General features: G+C 43.1%; 1 protein-coding gene across 2 annotated transcripts in view; it reads right to left on the minus strand.

Moving 5' to 3' along the window:
* Positions 1-17,852, minus strand: part of LOC306765405 (alpha-2,8-sialyltransferase 8F-like) — a 35,484-nt gene extending 17,632 nt beyond the window's left edge. Inside the window, exons 1-7 of one of the 2 annotated variants that reach the window (XM_079252855.1) lie at positions 17,153-17,852; positions 16,280-16,363; positions 16,083-16,154; positions 15,378-15,489; positions 3,197-3,309; positions 3,013-3,105; positions 2,716-2,937 (exon numbers count right to left, since the gene is read on the minus strand). In XM_079252855.1, the coding sequence (XP_079108981.1) occupies positions 2,716-2,937; positions 3,013-3,105; positions 3,197-3,309; positions 15,378-15,489; positions 16,083-16,154; positions 16,280-16,363; positions 17,153-17,250 (794 nt within the window). In that variant the 5' untranslated portion in view covers positions 17,251-17,852. Of the gene's footprint in view, positions 1-2,715; positions 2,938-3,012; positions 3,106-3,196; positions 3,310-15,344; positions 15,490-16,082; positions 16,155-16,279; positions 16,364-17,152 lie in introns of both variants that reach the window. The other variant, XM_079252854.1, reaches the window with a different exon arrangement.
* Between the last annotated feature and the right edge of the window lie 330 nt (positions 17,853-18,182).

Here is an 18,182-nt window from a genome sequence, read left to right on the forward strand (position 1 = left end):
TTGTATGTGAACATACTATAAATTCTGAAAAGTACATAGAAGTTTTAGAGTACCGACTCCAGTTGGCCAGTTAAGACAATGGTCTGATTCCAGCTGGAGTCTTTTCATGAGACAGTTTGTGACGGATAGACTACTTAAAATGGATGCATTCACTGCCCGTGCACACAACACCTGCAGGGATTGGCTGAGAGGAATATCTGCCGTGGCCTTGACCCTTGTAAAAATGCTATTGGAGGAAAAATGAGAGCTTTAACAACTTCACTATATTCTTTTTCTCTGAACCTGTTTTTGTAATAAATTAAAAGTAAAAGTTTATGAATTTATTTCTCACCAATGGTTTTATGAAGACTTTCCATGATGTGCAATATAGGTTCCCATCCAGACAACGTCTCTTTCAGGGATGGCCTTGCATATTTTGGCAATACTATGCTGAACAATATACTGTATGTGTCACATTATATCACAGGATAAGAGCCCAGGTTCTGAACTGGCCTGTCTGCTGTCCAGACCTTTCAATAACAGAAAATATCTGGAGAATCATGAAGCAAAATAATATATCCACAAAGGCCTGAGTGTTCAGCAACTAGAACATGTAGCAGACAATAATGGGACAACATTCCTCTTCTAAAAATCCAACCACTGGTCTCCTCACTTCCCAGACGTTTATAGATAGTTAAGAGAGGTGAGGATGTCCCAGCTTTGTAGTTGAGCTGCTGCCATCAAATTCAAAATAAGCTCAATTTTCCAATGAACTAGTCAAATGTCTTAGTTTCAATATCTGATCTGCTGTTTGTTTCATTTGGAAAATAATCTGAGTGAATCGCTTATAATTACATCATATTTGTATGTGCAGTTTACACAACATCTTTATATTGTTGGAATTGGGGTTCTGAATAAAAATAAGCACACAAGACAATGTAAATGAAAAGTATGTTTGTCTTTTTCTTTTTGAACTGGAACTACTGGAGTGCGGAGCTGGATGTACAATGAGGTCACCAGGTTGTAAGTGCAATGTGTGAGATTTCATCATGAGGAAACTGGCTTTAATCTCTTAAATGTCATGAAGAAAAGAATGCTCTTGGTTTAACACACTGACCTGATGAAGATAGGATTTTAAAAACACCGTACAAAGGCCACTATAAGGAGCTTTTATCACCACAAGCTGATACAAGTACAAACTGTTACGCTATCTTGTGCCTTGATCATCACAAGAAACAGAACAATTTAAGCCTGTGAAAATCCAAATAAATCAATGCATCATGTGATGCTCCAGTCATGAAAGGAACCTTGAGAAATAACCCCCCCCCCCCCCCCCAATTAAGCAACTCGGGGTATCTGGGGGGAAAAGGTTTTTGCTGCCTGGACAAACAAATGAATTCTTCTCAAGCCACTGACACAATTAACTTTTTTCTGATAAATATATATTTAATTTAACTTCATTTTCCCTCTTATACTGTGCAGCTAAAAAAAAAAAAAAAAGGTTCACATGATTCTACAGCTGACTCACAAAGAGTTGTCAAGTTTGGTTATCTACAACATCTATGCAGTTTTTCTTAGTGGAAAAAAAAGAACATTAAGATTTTAAAAATGTCAAGATTAAAGACAATCCCCATTCACTATTCACTATTGGATGCAAAACACTGTAAGCAGCACTTTTCTCCTGAACCACATGCTTCACAATCACATCGTTACAAATATTAATTCACCTGGCATCAACTTCAACTTATGTCCAAATTAACATGGTACCAATACATGTGTGTCACCACTTTGTGGCAGTAAAGGACTTATTGCGGAATGGTCGCTGTGGTAAACAGGAACTCCTTTGTTATTCAGTCCTTGGCTCTAACCCTTACTTTGGTTCTTCTATATTTGAAGCAACATTGACTTCAGTCTTTCTTTCATGTCATCCATAATGCTGATATCATTTTCCACAACTGTGACACTTGTGTGATGTGAGTACTGAACTTTACTCCAAACAAGATCAAGTTTTCAGTAACAACACATTAAGTTTTTAAGCAAAAATGTTCTTTACATTCAGTGCACTGGTGGTCTCTATAAAGATCTTTCAGTAAGACAATTTTCATGTAAAGGAGGTATCTGATTTCCTTTCAAATATGTTCAATTTGATCTAAAGGCTATCATTAGTAATTAATGATTAATATAAGGCACTACGTGTCCTCTTAAGGCACAGCAGCTTAATGAAAATAACTCCCCAGACTCCAGCTGGAACATTTCGAGTAATAAATAGACTTAGTAAAACTATAAGCCTGTTTACAGACTTCTGGTTGTTGTATTTTCCTCTCAGTGCAAGTTTCATGGCTGCTGATTGGTTGGCTGAACACGGCGGATACTTGGTTATGCTCAGTCTATTCCATCAGGTAGTCCAGTCAGTTAAACGGATATTAAATGTCTGAGTGATTTGCTTAATCCTGAGACTACAGAGAAGGCACTTTGTTCCTCGTACTTTCACCTGCTACACAGTCCTCCAGATGAAGCCTGAGCACCCCCTGACTGTGCAGCTCCAACAGGAGCTGGAATTCAGCTGGCATGGCGTGGAACTTCACCTTAGTTTGCCTGTTGTCATAGTAGTGGTTTGTCAAGGCACGAAAGTCATGCGGATGGAAAGTGAAAGGCCAGAATCCGTACAAATCCACGTTGGCACAAAGCTCAAGTGCCAGGCTAGCCATGATGATGCCAGTGCTGAGCCGCACTGACCTCAGGCCCTTTGAGCGCCAGAAGCGTTCTAGACTCTGGAGGTACTCCGGGTTGAAGAAGACTGGTCGGGTGGGGCTTCCAAAGTCCTCAATGGTGTAGAAAGTTCGCAAAGACACAGGTGTGTTGTGGCCATAGGAGAAAGCAGGAATAAGTAGCAGGGAGTTGCCATATTTCTGCAGACTCTCCACAAATGGACGCCGACGACCCATTAGTCCCCCAAACCTGTGAAAAAACAGCTGATGTAACGCACGAAGAGTAGAAAAAATATTACATAAAGTGACTGAGACCATTTCTCACTTCTCTAAGAGGATGCTTGGGTTGGCTGTCACAAGGTCCGTATGGTTGCCAACATGTTTCTCGTATCCATCTGATAAAGGAGGTAGATTACACCTGAGCAAGACAAAAAGAAAAAGCTTATTTTAACAACACATAGGAATAGATTTTGTTGACTGATTTTGTCAACATTAGAAATTTTTCTCACCTTATGACAAACTGAGCTGAATCTATCATGTTTCCACAGCTGCTGTTGGCCAGGATCCCACCATTTCCAACAACAGCACAGGTGTGTAAAGTTTTATTTGAGAAGGGATGCCCCTGGAATAAACTGGTAAATTACTACAGTATCGACATATTATTCTTGTTCATTTGCATGGCTGAGCTTTTCTCAGGTTTTTGTTGATGTGTAATCTCCACACATTCCTGGAAAGTTTTCAAATACTTTAATCATGTAAAGTTTTATTTGAGAGATATTGTGGTGTAAGATTTATTGGATGATTTACATTCAGGTAAAAAAAAAAAAACACAACCAAGGACTCAATGGCTCATGATCGCATTTAGCAAAGATTTTGAAGAAGAGCAGACAGGAACAGCCTCTTCTGTTTCTGTCAAGGAATACAGACTTTAGCTGGAAGCTGTCATCTTGAGTGAGCACATGCCTAAAAATGAGATATGGCCTTTTTACCTCTTATTTCAGACCATCTAAGAGTGGATTTGCCAGACCCACTGCCGTTCCTTGAAGATTGGCAAGAAAAACAAGAAACATAAAGGGCATATGTTTTTCCAAAGTGGGTTGCTAAGTGGTTGAGCTTTTGACTCCACATCAAGAAATCTGGGTACAAATGTTCCAAAAAACAAGAAGAAAGATACTCTGATTTAGAATTGAGCTCACGGTGAAACAGATTTACTGCCAACATATCCCGAACTGTTCTTTGCCCAATGTTCTAGTAGCAACTATAGTGTGTAACCTTTTTTGCAAAACCTACATGTAAACATCTTGAAATCCAATCAGAGCTGTGATTCAAAGCATTAGTGTGGGTGGGATCTTGGTAAGACCATCCCCTTAAACTCGACTCCACACGAGGGCTGCATAACAGAAGTAATTCAACCTCTTCTGTGTTAGAAAACTAAGTTTTTACCAACTGATGTGTGTACATTGTTTTTAGGATGAAATAGTAGAAATAATAGTTCAGATTAAAAAGGCATGATGTCTCTTTTTGTTTTTCATTAACGCTAATTAAATACCAGTACAACCTCTGGCAGGATATTTATGTAGCTGAGGTGAATGTTTGCATTAAGAGCTCTTTCCATAAATCTGACCTTTTTGGAAGAATTTTGCCCGACTCACAACAGGCCTGTTAAGACAGACTGAAACAAACAAAGCACCACCAAACGGGCCCAGAGTTATTAAACTCTGTTAATGTTGACACTTTTCTTTGTTGGGCATGTGTTGTAAAAATAAGGGTTTGAAGCTGTGAAGGAGCACATTTCTTAACTGAAACTAGACACATCAAAATGCAACTTTTAGGCCCGTCAACCTGTTGTTGCATAAATGAATCTGCAGTCATTTTTACAGATAAAACATGACACAAATGGGTGCACAACAAGAAAGACCAAAGAAGAATGAGAAAGAAGTTACTACTTGCTTCCTATTCCACCTTCACATAGCTGCCTAATCACCGTAGATGTCACTTTCAGAAAAGATAAAGTGCTGGGAGGGATTTTTCTCTTCTTCATTCAGCCGTAGACATCTGAACAGTGATCACAGTCTCCTGTGTGAGGTTTCAAACAGAGAAAGTTTCTGAACAATGAAAGTAACATTTCCAAGTTGGCCAGTAGAAGAAGTGATAAAAGAACCGGTGATTACTGTTGTGGAAATTTCCTTTTCTAGTTTCAGGTACCTGTTTATTTAGTAATCCTTAGCATATATTCATTTCTGATTATTGCTTTGTTGGCTTTTTGAAGTGGTCATGATGAACTTAAGAACTTAAGCTTAGTTACACATTATCTGCTTGTTCACCCTTACTGATGTAGGTAACGTGTAGAGGCCGTGAGATTTCTGCATCTGGACAACTAGGGAGGCAGATACCATGGGGCCATCTGGGAGTTTCAGTTTAACCTAACCTTTAGAATAACAGACTATTCTTTGTTTAGAAGAACATAGATTTATGACAGGTAATTGACGTCCTGTAGGCAAGGGCTGAAAAGGCAGTTTTGTCTAAGACTCTTTAGAGCTTTTTCAGATTTCTGATTGGTCGGACATCTGAACTGTCTCTCCAAATTGCAATTTGTATTACTCTGTTCATCTCTCAAATCTGTTCAATAAATCCTGTATGCTTTTCACTTTAGAACCAGACTGCTCATTATTGACAAGACTTTTTTTCCTCAACAGTACTTTATTCTAAGTACTTTAATATAATATCTAGATTTGAAACTGTATTGTTGTTAAACATGCTGTATTTTATAGATATCAATCTTTGAGTCTATGCTCCAGCTGCAAATATTCATTTTCAAGCTAATGTACAGCCTGTCCATGTTGGGCAACACAGCGCTAGTTAATGAAAATTATTTGGGAAAACAACTATTTCACATTTTAAAAAAAAACGTAAAACAAACAACACAAAAAGTAATAGGTCAGTAGTAAAACAACTACCAGCTGATGGCAGATGGTAAGATGAAATTCCTTTTGAAGCCAATGAGGAACCACAAATTATGCAACACTGTTTTCAGAAGAGAAAGGCCTCCATTGTTGTTCTTTGCTTTGCTTTCGAATAGAAAATACTCCCTAATTATGACATCACTAATTCTAAGTTCGCATCAGTCTACATGTTCCTTTAAAAAGCCTTTGTTGACGTAAAACTGCCTTTAGATCAGGGGTGTCCAATATTTGACCAGGTCAAATATAGGTGCTCCATATTTTCTCATGTTCATACACATAAAAAGTTATACAAGTGCTGAATAACCCCAGAAAAGTAACATGAACTCAAAATGTAAAGCATTCAGTACAGTTTTGTGTGCTCAAGTGTCGTCACGCAACTAAACTTGACTTCACTGCAAACGTGAAAATATTTTAGGGCTTGATCCTGATTCTTGGCGCAGCCCGTGAGAGGAGGCGCAGGTAAGTGAGAGAGGCGCAGGTAAGTGATGTGGCAGTGACGTAAATTTTGCGAGACGGCAGATTTAGTCAAGGCGCGTGAAAACAAATATTCATTCTACATCATATTCTTGCCAATATAATCTTAAAACTGTTTCTGGAAGCAAATAATTAAAAAGTCTTATTCAAGGTAAACTCTGGAGCAAAGCGAGGAGGATCTCACCAGCTTGTCGGAGTTTATTGACGAGTGTTTCCACCACATCGTCATGGGCAAGCCAAGCCAAACACCGACTCCGTCTGCGCCCAGATCCGCTTCAACCTCCAAGAGAAGCCGGAAAGAAGACTCACCCGGAGCGACGTCCTCTAACGGGGACGACACCTCGGACATCCTGATGTCCATTGACAAAAATCTCGCCAGCTTCGACACTCGTCTGGGCCTGTTGGAAGTTCTCCACCGGGAGTTTCAGTCGCTGCGGGAGTCGCTGGAATTCAGCCAGAAGCAGGTGGAGTCTCTGGCCGCAGAGAACGCCAGCCTCAGGGAGACGGTGACTTCTCTCAACGAGGGAATGACTCGACTCACAGAGGAAAATAAAAAAATAAAGGAAACTGTGATCGATCTCCAGGCGCGCAGCATGAGGGACAACCTGGTTTTTGCAGGAATCCCGGAGCAACAAGAAGAGGATCCAGAGCAAACAATCAGATCCTTTATCCAAACCAAGCTGAAGCTACCCGAAGACGCGGTGAGGAACATCTCATTTCACCGAGTTCATCGCTTAGGTGGGAAAAGACCGGACAGCCGCAGACCCAGACCGATTGTAGCCAAGTTCGTGAGCTACAAGCAGAAAGAGCAGGTGAGGGATCGAGGTCCGGAACTCCGCGGGACCGATTTTAGTGTAAATAATCAGTTTCCCAAAGAGATTCTGGAGAGACGCAGGGTCCTGTTTCCCATCCGGAAGAAGCTCAGAGACGAAGGATCCCGTGCAGTCATCGCGGTGGACAAATTGTTCGTCAATGGACAGCTTTACCGTGACAAAAATACCACCCCCTGGCTCTACTAACCTCAGGTAATATCTATCACTCATACAGCTAATTATTGTTCAATTTACATGTTAATCTGCTATAAGCACATTAATTATGGTAATTCAGAACTGTACATTTACTGCCAGTCTTTGTAAATTTGCTGTTGTTGTTGCTTTCGTTTTGTTCTGTTTTTGTTTTTTGCCCCCCCCCCCCCCCTTTAGGGCTTTTGTTTTTGCTCTTTTGTTTGTGCTATTTCTTTTTATGTGTAGTTGTAGTTGTTTGCTTTTCTCACTCCTTTCCTTTCTAGCTGCTCTTTCATTCTATTATGCCATACCAACAATAATAGGTAGGGTACACACGTACATCCACATGACACAGACACTAAATGTCATGCACATAACACACCTACAACACAGAGCACGTTTAATCACATCAACACTCACCCCCAACTCTCACACACACTCTAAGCATGTGGACAGACATATAGGAACATTGTACACACAGATGAATTTATATACGCACACAATCTACACACAGCATGCATGCATTAATGTGGGCTTGCACACACACAAACACACACATACTTTTATAGAAACACTTCAGTAGCTTGAGCATGACCACCCTGAGGTTTGTTACGTGGAATATACGAGGAGCTGGTTCCAGGGAGAAGAGGTTGAAGGTGTTTAGCAGATTGAATGATCTACAGGCAGACATTGTCCTGCTACAGGAGACTCATTTATTAAAAACAACAGCTAACGTACTCTCTACAGTACAGTTCCCTCACGTGTACTCGGCCTGCTTCAACTCAAGACAAAGAGGAGTAGCCATTCTGATAAACAGGAAAATTCATTTTACTGCTAATAATATAATTTTAGACCCAGGTGGAAGATTCATAATAATGACATTATCTATCCTAAACATGAAGTTATGCATTGCAAATATTTATGGCCCAAACACTGATGACCCCTCCTTTTTTCATTCCTTCTTCTCCTTACTATATGATCACCTTGATAATACACTTATCATTGGGGGCGACCTCAACATGACCTTAAACTCTGGGATGGACAAGGGGGGCGGAGCAGGGAAACATAGGGTCTGGCAGTCAGCAAGAGTTGTTAAACAATATATGGAGGATTTTGGTCTTTGTGATGTCTGGCGCTCACAACACCTCACTGCTAGAGAGTACACTTACTTTTAATCTGTCCACCACTCATACTCCAGAATAGACTACTTCCTCACTAACAGCTCTATGATGAACAATATCTCAGAAACTAAAATCCATTCCATCACTATCAGTGATCACGCACCAGTATCATTTACCCTAATGAATAAGAAAACTAAACCATCTTATAGCAAATGGAGACTTAATACATCATTACTTAAAGATCCTGATTTTATCAGTTACTTCAAACGGGAGTGGTCTTTGTATATAGAAAACAATGACATACCAGGAACATCAGCATGTGTTCTTTGGGAGGCAGGAAAAGCAGTAATGAGAGGGAAAATAATTTCATTTTCATCACATAAGAAAAAGAAGGAGAGTTCAAAAATATCTGAACTAGAGCTTAAAATAAAATCACTAGAAGATGCCTACAAGGCTTCTCCAGAAGAGCAAGTGCTGAATCACATAAGAAAGGCTAAACTAGAGCTGAATGAAATAATTAACCAAAAAACCCAGTTTTTGCTACAAAGACTTCGCTTAGAGAATTTTGAACATAGCAACAAATCTGGAAGATTTCTCGCAAATCAATTAAAAGCAAACAAGGAGAAAACAACCATCTCCTCTGTTAAAGATTCAAGAGGAAATATCCTCCATGATCTTGATGGAATAAATGACACATTTAGGGATTTCTATAAAACATTATATTCCTCAGAAACAGATCCATCAGACAACAGCATTGAGGAATTTCTCAGCTACCTCAATCTTCCAAAGTTACAACAGGATCAGGAAATGGTTTTGGACGCACCCATTTCAGTAGGGGAACTACATGAAGCTTTAAAACACATGCCCAGCAATAAAGCTCCAGGACCAGACGGTTTTCCAGTTGAATATTATAAAGAATTTTGGTCTATACTAGCACCCACTTTTTATAAAATGGTTTTAGAAATTAAGGAAAAAGGCCAAATATCTCAAAACATGAATTTGGCTAGTATTACAGTAATACTAAAACCAGGAAAAGACCCCAAACTCCCATCTAGTTATCGTCCAATATCACTAATGAACGTAGATCTTAAAATAATCAGTAAAGTGCTTGCTACAAGACTAGAAAAAATAACTCCACTTATCATACATCCTGATCAAACAGGATTTATCAAGGGACGACATTCCACCACTAATACGCGCAGACTAATAAATCTAATTGATTATGCCACCATACATAACCTGGAAACTACAATAATCTCTCTAGATGCTGAAAAAGCATTTGACAGGGTGAACTGGAAATTCTTATTTGCAACATTAAGAAAATTCGGGTTTGGCTCATCGTTTATCGACTGGATAAAGATACTGTATAGCAATCCAAATGCATGCGTCAGGACAAATGATCAAACTTCTCACAGCTTCAGATTGCAGAGAGGCACCAGACAAGGCTGTCCACTCTCCCCCTCACTTTTTGCAATCTTTATTGAACCCTTAGCAGCTAGCATTAGACAAAACAAAGACATTAAAGGCATTAACTGTAGAAATATGGAGCATAAGACCAGTCTTTATGCTGATGATGTATTACTTTTCCTTCAAAATTCACAATCATCCATCTGTCAGACAATCGCACTCATCAATAAATTCTCATCAATTTCTGAATATTCCATTAATTGGTCTAAAACCACCGTTCTACCCATCAACTGTTCCTTCCATAATACTCCTGACACTGCTTTACAGTCAGGAGATATTAGATACTTGGGAATAAACATCTCACCCAGACTGTCAGACCTTATAAAGCTAAATTATGTCCCTCTACTAAAAACAATTGAGGACGATCTCACACGGTGGAAATCTTTACCCATATCACTAATGGGAAGAGTTGCAACTATAAAAATGATGATTCTACCTAAAATCAATTATCTGTTTTCAATGATCCCCATTAAACCTCCCTCCACCTGGTTTAAATCACTGGACTCTAATGTTACTAGATTTCTCTGGAAAGACAAACCACCACGGATTAGTCTAAAAACACTCCAGAAGACTAAAGATAGCGGTGGCTTAGACTTGCCTAATTTCCAAAATTACTTTATAAGCAATAGACTACAATACATCTCTAAATGGCTTAAACCTAGCTATCTAGATGAACCATGGCTTAATATAGAAGAAGCTATGTGTGAGGATATGGCAATTTCAGACCTGCCATTTATCAGCACAGCTGTCAAACGCCAAAAATGCTTTAAAAGCATTAATATCAGCTCCTCACTAATGGCCTGGTGGGAATTTCTTAAACTAACCAAATCCTTGCTTATTCCATGCAAACTTACACCTATTTGGAACAATCCCGACATCCAGCAAAACCGGAAAATGATAAACTTCCCTCAGTGGAAGAATAAAGGAATAAAACAGTTAGAACATTTAATAGAAAATGGGAACTTTCTCCCTTTTGATACAATTACTTCACGATATGAAATCAGCAGCACAAAATTCTTAGAATACCACCAACTTAAATCTATTATAGGTAAGAAATACACCCCTGATCAATTAAACTTGCAGCTACCTATCAGGGCTGCAGAATTCTTAAATCTCAATGCCCCGAAACTGTTATCCAAAATATATAGATTACTATCAAAGCTAGACGATTCCATATGTCTCCCAACTTCTAAATGGGAAGCAGACTTATCCAGTAACTTTGACCAAAATGAATGGTCACAAATCTGTTCAAATACATTTACAATGACTAAGAATTCAAACATGCAACTAATACAATTTAAAATTCTGCATAGAACTCATTATACAGGACACAGGATGTTCAGGATGGGTCTGTCACAATCAAACATCTGTCCACACTGCACTGGCAACACAATTGACAGCTACTACCATGCTTTGTGGTCTTGCCCACCTGTCCAGGAATTCTGGTTTCAGGTATGTAAAGATCTGTCAAATTGCTTCAAATGTAACATCCCTACAAACCCCAAACTGGGCCTACTGGGTTACTTGGGTGAAATTAACATAGAATTTAATTCTGCAAACTTAATCCTCACCAGTTTATGTATCGCAAAGAAAACTATCCTTCTAAACTGGAAAAGCAAACAAAGTCTGTGTATCCAGCAGTTCAGAAATCTCTTATTAGATCACATCAGTGTCGAGATGATGTCTGCCTCCTCAAGAGATCAGTCAGCTGAACTTTATTCCCTCTGGTCCCCTGTGATCAGCTCCATCACTTAGTATGGGGGGAGAATGTGACCTTATTGCGCTCGGGGTTGGTGGCCGGTTGGGGTTCTCTGGGGGCTGTGGGTCTGTGGTGGGCTCCTGGGGGGGGGATTTTGACTGCTCCATTGCTGGAGTGGCTAGGTTTCTAGCCCTACTGTGGACCTGGATGGGCCAGCGGCTGGAGTTGCCGCGCAGCGGCGGGGCGAGGTCGCTGGCGGGGGATGGGTTGGCGGGCGTGACTCCGTAACGGGCGCCTGTGCCGCCGTGGGGTGGGCTGGGCGGGGTCCCGGGCTCCGGTGCCCGGGGTTGTCCCCTGTCTCTTGGGGGTGGGGGGTCGGCTTGTGCCGGGGGGGGGGCTGGGCTGACCTGGACCTGCCGCTGCGGCGGCGGGCAGGTACGTGCTCTGGTGCCTGGTTGCGACCCTGGGACTTGTTGAGTGGGGGGTGTTTGATAGTGTGGATGGGATGTGAGTGTGTATGGAGGGATGTGTGTAGGGGGTGTGCGTTGAGGACTGGTGGCGGTACATAGGTATGTGGATGTGTGTGGGTGGGGAAGTGTGATGATGCGTGTGTGGGGGGGGTGTCGTGGTGTCTGTGGGGGGGGTAGTGCCGTGTGTGTAGGGGAGTGGGGTGATGCGTGTATGTGGGGAGTGGCGGTGGTGCATGTATACGGGTGTGTGTATGGGGGGGGAGGAGGGGGGAGGGGGGGCGTGCTGTCTGTGTGTGTGTGGGGGGGGGCAGGGGTGTATGTATGGGGGAGTGGGTGGTGCATGTGTGTGGTAGGTTGGTGGATAAGTGTAGATATGATGGATGGGAGTGGGGGAGATTTGGATGTGACGTGGGGGTCAGGAGGATGGTTTTAAGGGTGGGCTGAACGGGTGGCTGGGTGGACCTGAATGTGTCCGGAAGTGTGTGTGTGTGTGTGTGGCTGTAGGTTTGTGCTGAGACAGTGTGAGGTGCCGATGTGTGGACAAGGTGGGGACTTCATGTCCCCAGGTGGGGGTGTCCTCTGTGAGTGAGGGGGCGGTGGACAATCGGTCTGGGATTCCCCTTCTGCCGCCCCGCCTCCTCTTTGTCCTCGTGCCCCCCTTCTGCATGTGGTGAGTTGGTCCCCTCTTGGGTCAGTGATGACTCTCTGGTTAGAGTCGCCGAAGGCTCTGGTTACGGGGATGGCTGTCCCCGGCTTGTCCTGGTCCTTGGGGGGCCCTGGGAGTAGGGGGCATGCCCAGTGCTGCGGGCGGCTCACCTTCTGGAGGAAAGCTCACTTTCCTCCAGACTTAAATCCCTCAACCCCTCTTCCTCCCCGCTCCCCATCACACACAGGCAGGGTATTGGGAGGTGTGCACGTGGCGCTGGGTGGTGAGAAAGGCCATCAAGGTGGTCTTGATCGCTGCACCCAGCCTCGGCTCACCTCCCAGTTTTAATTACACTTAGACACCAAACACCAAAACACTGACGACTCACATGATTAGGGGGAAGAGCATGCGGTGTATGGTGGGCGGGGCTGCTTAGGTGGTCCCTCTCCCAGCACCGCGTGGCAATTCCCTCAGTTTTAATTGCAACTAATACATACTTCACAATCAGTCATAAGCGGGGGGGAGGCAGGGACGATAGGGTCTTCTCATGCCCCTGCTCTCGGGGCTTTACTGGGGGGGGGTACGGGTGGGGGAAGAGTGCCGTCCATTAGGCCTAAGTCTGGGCTGGCCTGGCTGTAGGAGGGTTGTCGCCGGCCCTGGGGGGGTGCTGGGTCGGCTGCATCTGTGGGGTGGTGGGGGGGACGCTGGGAGTGGTGGGCGGTAATTATGGGGGCCCTGATCGGGGCCATCCTGTCCTCTGCCCCCTCTGAGGTATCTCACATGGGACATGATGGAGGGGTGAGGTGAGGATGTGTGGGAGTGGGTGTATGGGGTTACAGATGGATGGTGGGATGGCTGGGGGGGGGATTAGGGTTAGGGATATAGGTGGGTAGGGGATAGGGATGTGTGAGGATGAGTAGATGTGTGTGTGGAGGGGTATGTTGGCGCGTGGGTTGTATTGGGGTGTGCCTGTGTTGGAGGAGTGAGGGTATGTGTGTGTGTGTGTGTGTGTGTGTGTGTAGGGGGGGGGGTGTATATGCGGAATGGGATGTGTGAGTGAGGGTGAAGTTTGGAGGGGGGCTATGGGTGGTGGAGGGGTGTTTGGTGGGGCATGTGTGGTTGGGTAGAAGTAGAGGGATGGGGTGGCGGGGTGTGAGCGTGTGTGTGTGTGGGGGGGGGGTGAGTGGCGTGTGTGGGGGCGGGGGCGATTGGGGTTCGTGTGACTTGGTATGGGTGAGTGAGTAGAGGTGGGGTGGGGTTGTATATGTTATGGATGATGTGCATGGATTGCAGAGGGTTGTGTGGATGGGGGTTGAGAGGGGAGTGCGTGTTTGGGGGGGGGGGGGGGGGGGGGGTATGCATGTATATGTGTGAGGGGAGTGCGTGTTGGGGGGGGGGGGGCGGGGTATGCATGTATATGTGTGTGTGGTTTGGTGGTGGGGGGGTGGTGTCCTGTACCCGGGGGCGCAGCTGGTGCGCTGGGGTGCGACCTGGCTGCCGCTGGGTGGCGGTCTGGGGATCCTGGTCCTCCGTCGGTGTGGGCTGTGCCCTCTGCCTGCGGGGGCGGGGGGCTGCTCACGGGCTCTTGGGGCCCTGGGGCCTGCGCTCTGTCTGCCCTAGGTGGCCGGTGCCCGGCGGGATCGGCCCTTGCCGGCCTGGGCCTGCTGGGGCCTGTTCCCCCTGACTGCGGGGGACTCTGGTTGGGCACCTCCTTCGCCACCTCCTGGGCAGATGCATGGCTGGCTCTGGAGTGGGGGGGTTGGGATCTGTACCTGGGGGTGACTGTCGGTTACCCGGGTCTCTGGGTTCTCCTGGCCTTCCTCTAGCTGTAGGCGGGCGGGGTCACATTGGCATGATCACTCTTCTCTAAACACGTTCCACTCTGAATGTTCTGCATGAATGTTCTGCATGTGTCACAGTCACTGAGTCATCCAGCAAGTTTATTCACTAACAGCAGGTACCTCTCTTTCTGTCTTTTTGACTTAACTTGCTAGTTTCTGGTCTTCATGATTGTCAACGGTTTTGTTCTCCACGAATCTAGAGTTGGCTTGTGTGGGTGTATATATTTATGTGTGTGGGTGGGTATGTGTGTGTACTTATGTGTATGTGTATGTATGTATGTGTATGGATATGTATATATGTATGCATATGTGTGAGTGTATGTGTATGTATGTGAGTATGTATATGTGTATATATGTATATATATATATATATATATGTGTGTGTATGTATGTGTATATGTATGTATGTATATCTATCTTTATGTATGCATGTATGTGTACATGTGTGTGTATGCATGTGTATGTATGTGTATATGTATGTATATATGTATATATATAATGTATGTGCGAGTGTATATACATATATATGTAGGTGGGTATGTATGTGCATATACATGTATGCATTGATCTCTTTCTTTTGTTTTGTTTTTTTTTTGTTTTTTTTATGTTCTCTTTTCTGTTCTCTTTCTGCCCCTTTCCTGTCCTTTCCGGTCGGGTCCAGTAGCATAAACTCTGTAATACAAGCTATTATCCAAAACAAATTGAAAAATAAAATAAGAATCAAGAAATACAAGGGGATCATTACATCTACAAAAGTTCCCCTTGGCAAAATAAATTTGCTCAGCAGAACACAGCATCCAGAACATCAGTCTGCTTGCTTAAATGCTGGACAAGACAAAAAAAAAAAAAAAAAAAAAAAAAAAAAAAAAAAAAAAAAGAAAATATTTTAAATCACTGTCTTAAAACATTTGAGGAACAATCAAGCCACAAAACCAACTGACAATGTATTGACTTCTTGCAAAAAGTACGTACTTCTGCAAAAGTGGAGAAAATCTCCGTTGTCACCTGGAGGGTCCTTTTCTTTTCCCCGTCATAAACGAGCTTCGTTCCCACTGGAGTGTTGGCCTGGGTAATGATGGCTTTGTCATAACCATGACACTTGTTGCTCAGCTGAGACCTGAAAAACCACCAGGACTTTACTGTCTCAAGTTTGAGACAGTGTGAAAAATTAAAGGTTTGCTGTTGCAGAATAATGAATCAGGAGCAGCATATTACTTAGTCGTGCATTTGGTTGGATTTCTCTTTTACGTAATATTTCTGTCAGTTAAACAGAAGTGGACAGAATGTTAAAAGGTTTGGTTTACACCATGCACGCAAGTTCCTCTGCTATAATCTATGTTTCTATTTCGACTTCTCCTTCCCGGTCTGTGATTGCTCATTTTCCTATCTGTATAAAGCTAGCTTAATCGTTGTTCTGTTTTCTTTCAGACTTTGACACTCCCAAGGTCACATTCATTCTCACACATCCGTGTCAGAGTTGCCCCACAGTAAAACATCTTGCAAAGAAAATGTTTCATTAAGTTTTGATACTGGGACTCAACTCCTGTGGTAATGTGAGACCCATGAGACATTAATGTTTTGTATGGAATGAACCAAAGAGGTATTAACGAGCAGTTTTAGCCTCTGGAGATGGACCAACCCTCTGCTTGCATATGCAACTGCTTTTTGATCGCATTCTTTTCCAGAAAGAAGAAAGGAGGACATTGTTACCTGAATTTTTGGTAATTACCCTCCTGCTTCTTCCAGGGTTTAGAGTAACGCTCTATTAGTTTCTTGATCTCCCTACAAACACACACATATACACACAAATCTTAAACTTCAAATACACTAACAGGTCTCATATTCTCAATTTGATGATGGCAACAAAAGGAGACACCAAGTGAAAAGATGGAATGGTTTGTTCTCACCTTTGGTCTTTACAGTCTTTACAGGAGTTGGTGGACTGAGGGGGGACTTTCTTTGGAGAACTCAGCCGGTAATGTTCCTTTTCACTGGGGCAAAAATAGGGAAAAAAAATGCTAATAAATCTGAAAATGTAGATAAAGATAATTGATGTGACTTTTAGCAGCTCAGTTTCTACTGAGAAGTTCTCCATGAACCAACTGTGCTATGTTATTTGAATCAGTACACACTTGTAACTTAAAACAATCTTAACTGCAGCTTAAAGGGGTAATATTACAGCTGAGTGCCTCAACATGCAGGTCTTTGGGAAATAATCTTAAATGTAAATGAACACTCATGCAAAAAGTTAAGCATGTATTGTATGCAGGGAGATTTGTTTAACAACCTCATCAAGCATCAATGAACAATGGGGTGATCACATTTCCATGAGGATAGGTTTACTATTTGTGGTACTTCAGTACTCCCTCTTTGCGTCTGGTTCCTCTTCCAGTTTAGACATTGTGACATTTATTAATTATGTAAACCTAACCATTTTTCAGCTATGACAACTGAACTGACAAGTTTGTCAGAGACATCTTGAGACTCTATCCCCAAAATGTACAATTTTCTGTACATCTCATACAAAATAGTGACAAAAACGGTCAGATGCGTCATCACTTGCTGGAATGTTAAAACTAACATTTCATCCAGTTTTTTTTTAGTTTTTTTTTTTTTTTTTTTTACTCCAGGTCCCCCCCTATTTTCAGCTAGATAACACTGTTGTCAAAACCCATCATCATTTTTCCGCCTCTTTAGCTTTTCATGGACATTTTCAGTAACCAAAACCAAGTCTTCCCCACAGTGTGTTTGTGTTCTTGTAGGGTGGAAAGAAAACTTACTTCTTGTCCAATATGCTCGAGATGAAAATGATCAGGAAGGTCCCCAAAAAGAGGAGGATGATCATGAAAAAGAAGAGTCGTCTCATGCCTCCCCTCATACCTCTCTCCTCCTGCTAACCTCCCCCGTTACCCCTCCTCACCTTCTGTCTCCCTTTCTCTCACTCTCTTTCACAACCTTCAGTCTTTGTCAGCTGTCTTGTCACGTTGGCAATGATTTCAGTTTTCCTCCCCCCTCCTCGCATTGCTCGCTCTCTGAACACACACACACACACACACACACACACACACACACTCTCTCTCTCTCTCTCTCTCTCACTCGAGTGTTAACCTTTTGCCTCTCTTTTCTTATGTTTTCTTTGACCTGTCTTCCCCTTCTCACCCTCTTCCTGTCTGGTCTTACTCCCCCCTCTTGAAGGAGTGAGTAACATTCTCAGTCATTTTTTCCTGCGTCTTGTTCAGGCAAGTCTTCAGCCTCTCTGCACCTTTACTTTCTGCTTCCTGTCTTGCTACTTTAGTCCAGACCGACTGAGTTGAAACAGCTGCCTTGTTGGTCCACATCCTGAATAAATCCTTGTCATGTCTCTTCGGCTCAAAGCCGCCTTCTTTCTTTCTTCTGTCTCGTTTCTTTTCTCACATGTTCATCCAGACAAACTCACAGCCCTACTTTCAGACGTTGTCCACCAGCTAGAGCTGTTTCTGTTCTCCGCCCCCGTCCCTGAGCCCCAGCCTCCTCTCTGCTTCTCCCTCCCTCCCCCAGCTGTCCTCCGCCCACATCTAAACTCCTCTCTGCTTTGCACAAAAAGTAGGCAGTAACATGAGTGCACAGTACTGAATTAGCCCACAGTTTGTCTATTCACTTGTGTGTTTGTGTGTGTCAGGGAAGCATGTCCCAGCCAATGAGAAACTGAGCTTTCCTGTCCATTAAGAGTGAAAGCGATTCCAAATACCCCCCAAACTAGCCGCTTTTACACCAATGTAAAACTTTACCAATTGACCACTGTAATAATAGGATCTGTGTGGAACTGGGAGG

Source organism: Telmatherina bonti, assembly GCF_933228915.1.
Source record: "Telmatherina bonti genome assembly, chromosome: 14".
Lineage (NCBI taxonomy): Eukaryota > Metazoa > Chordata > Actinopteri > Atheriniformes > Telmatherinidae > Telmatherina > Telmatherina bonti.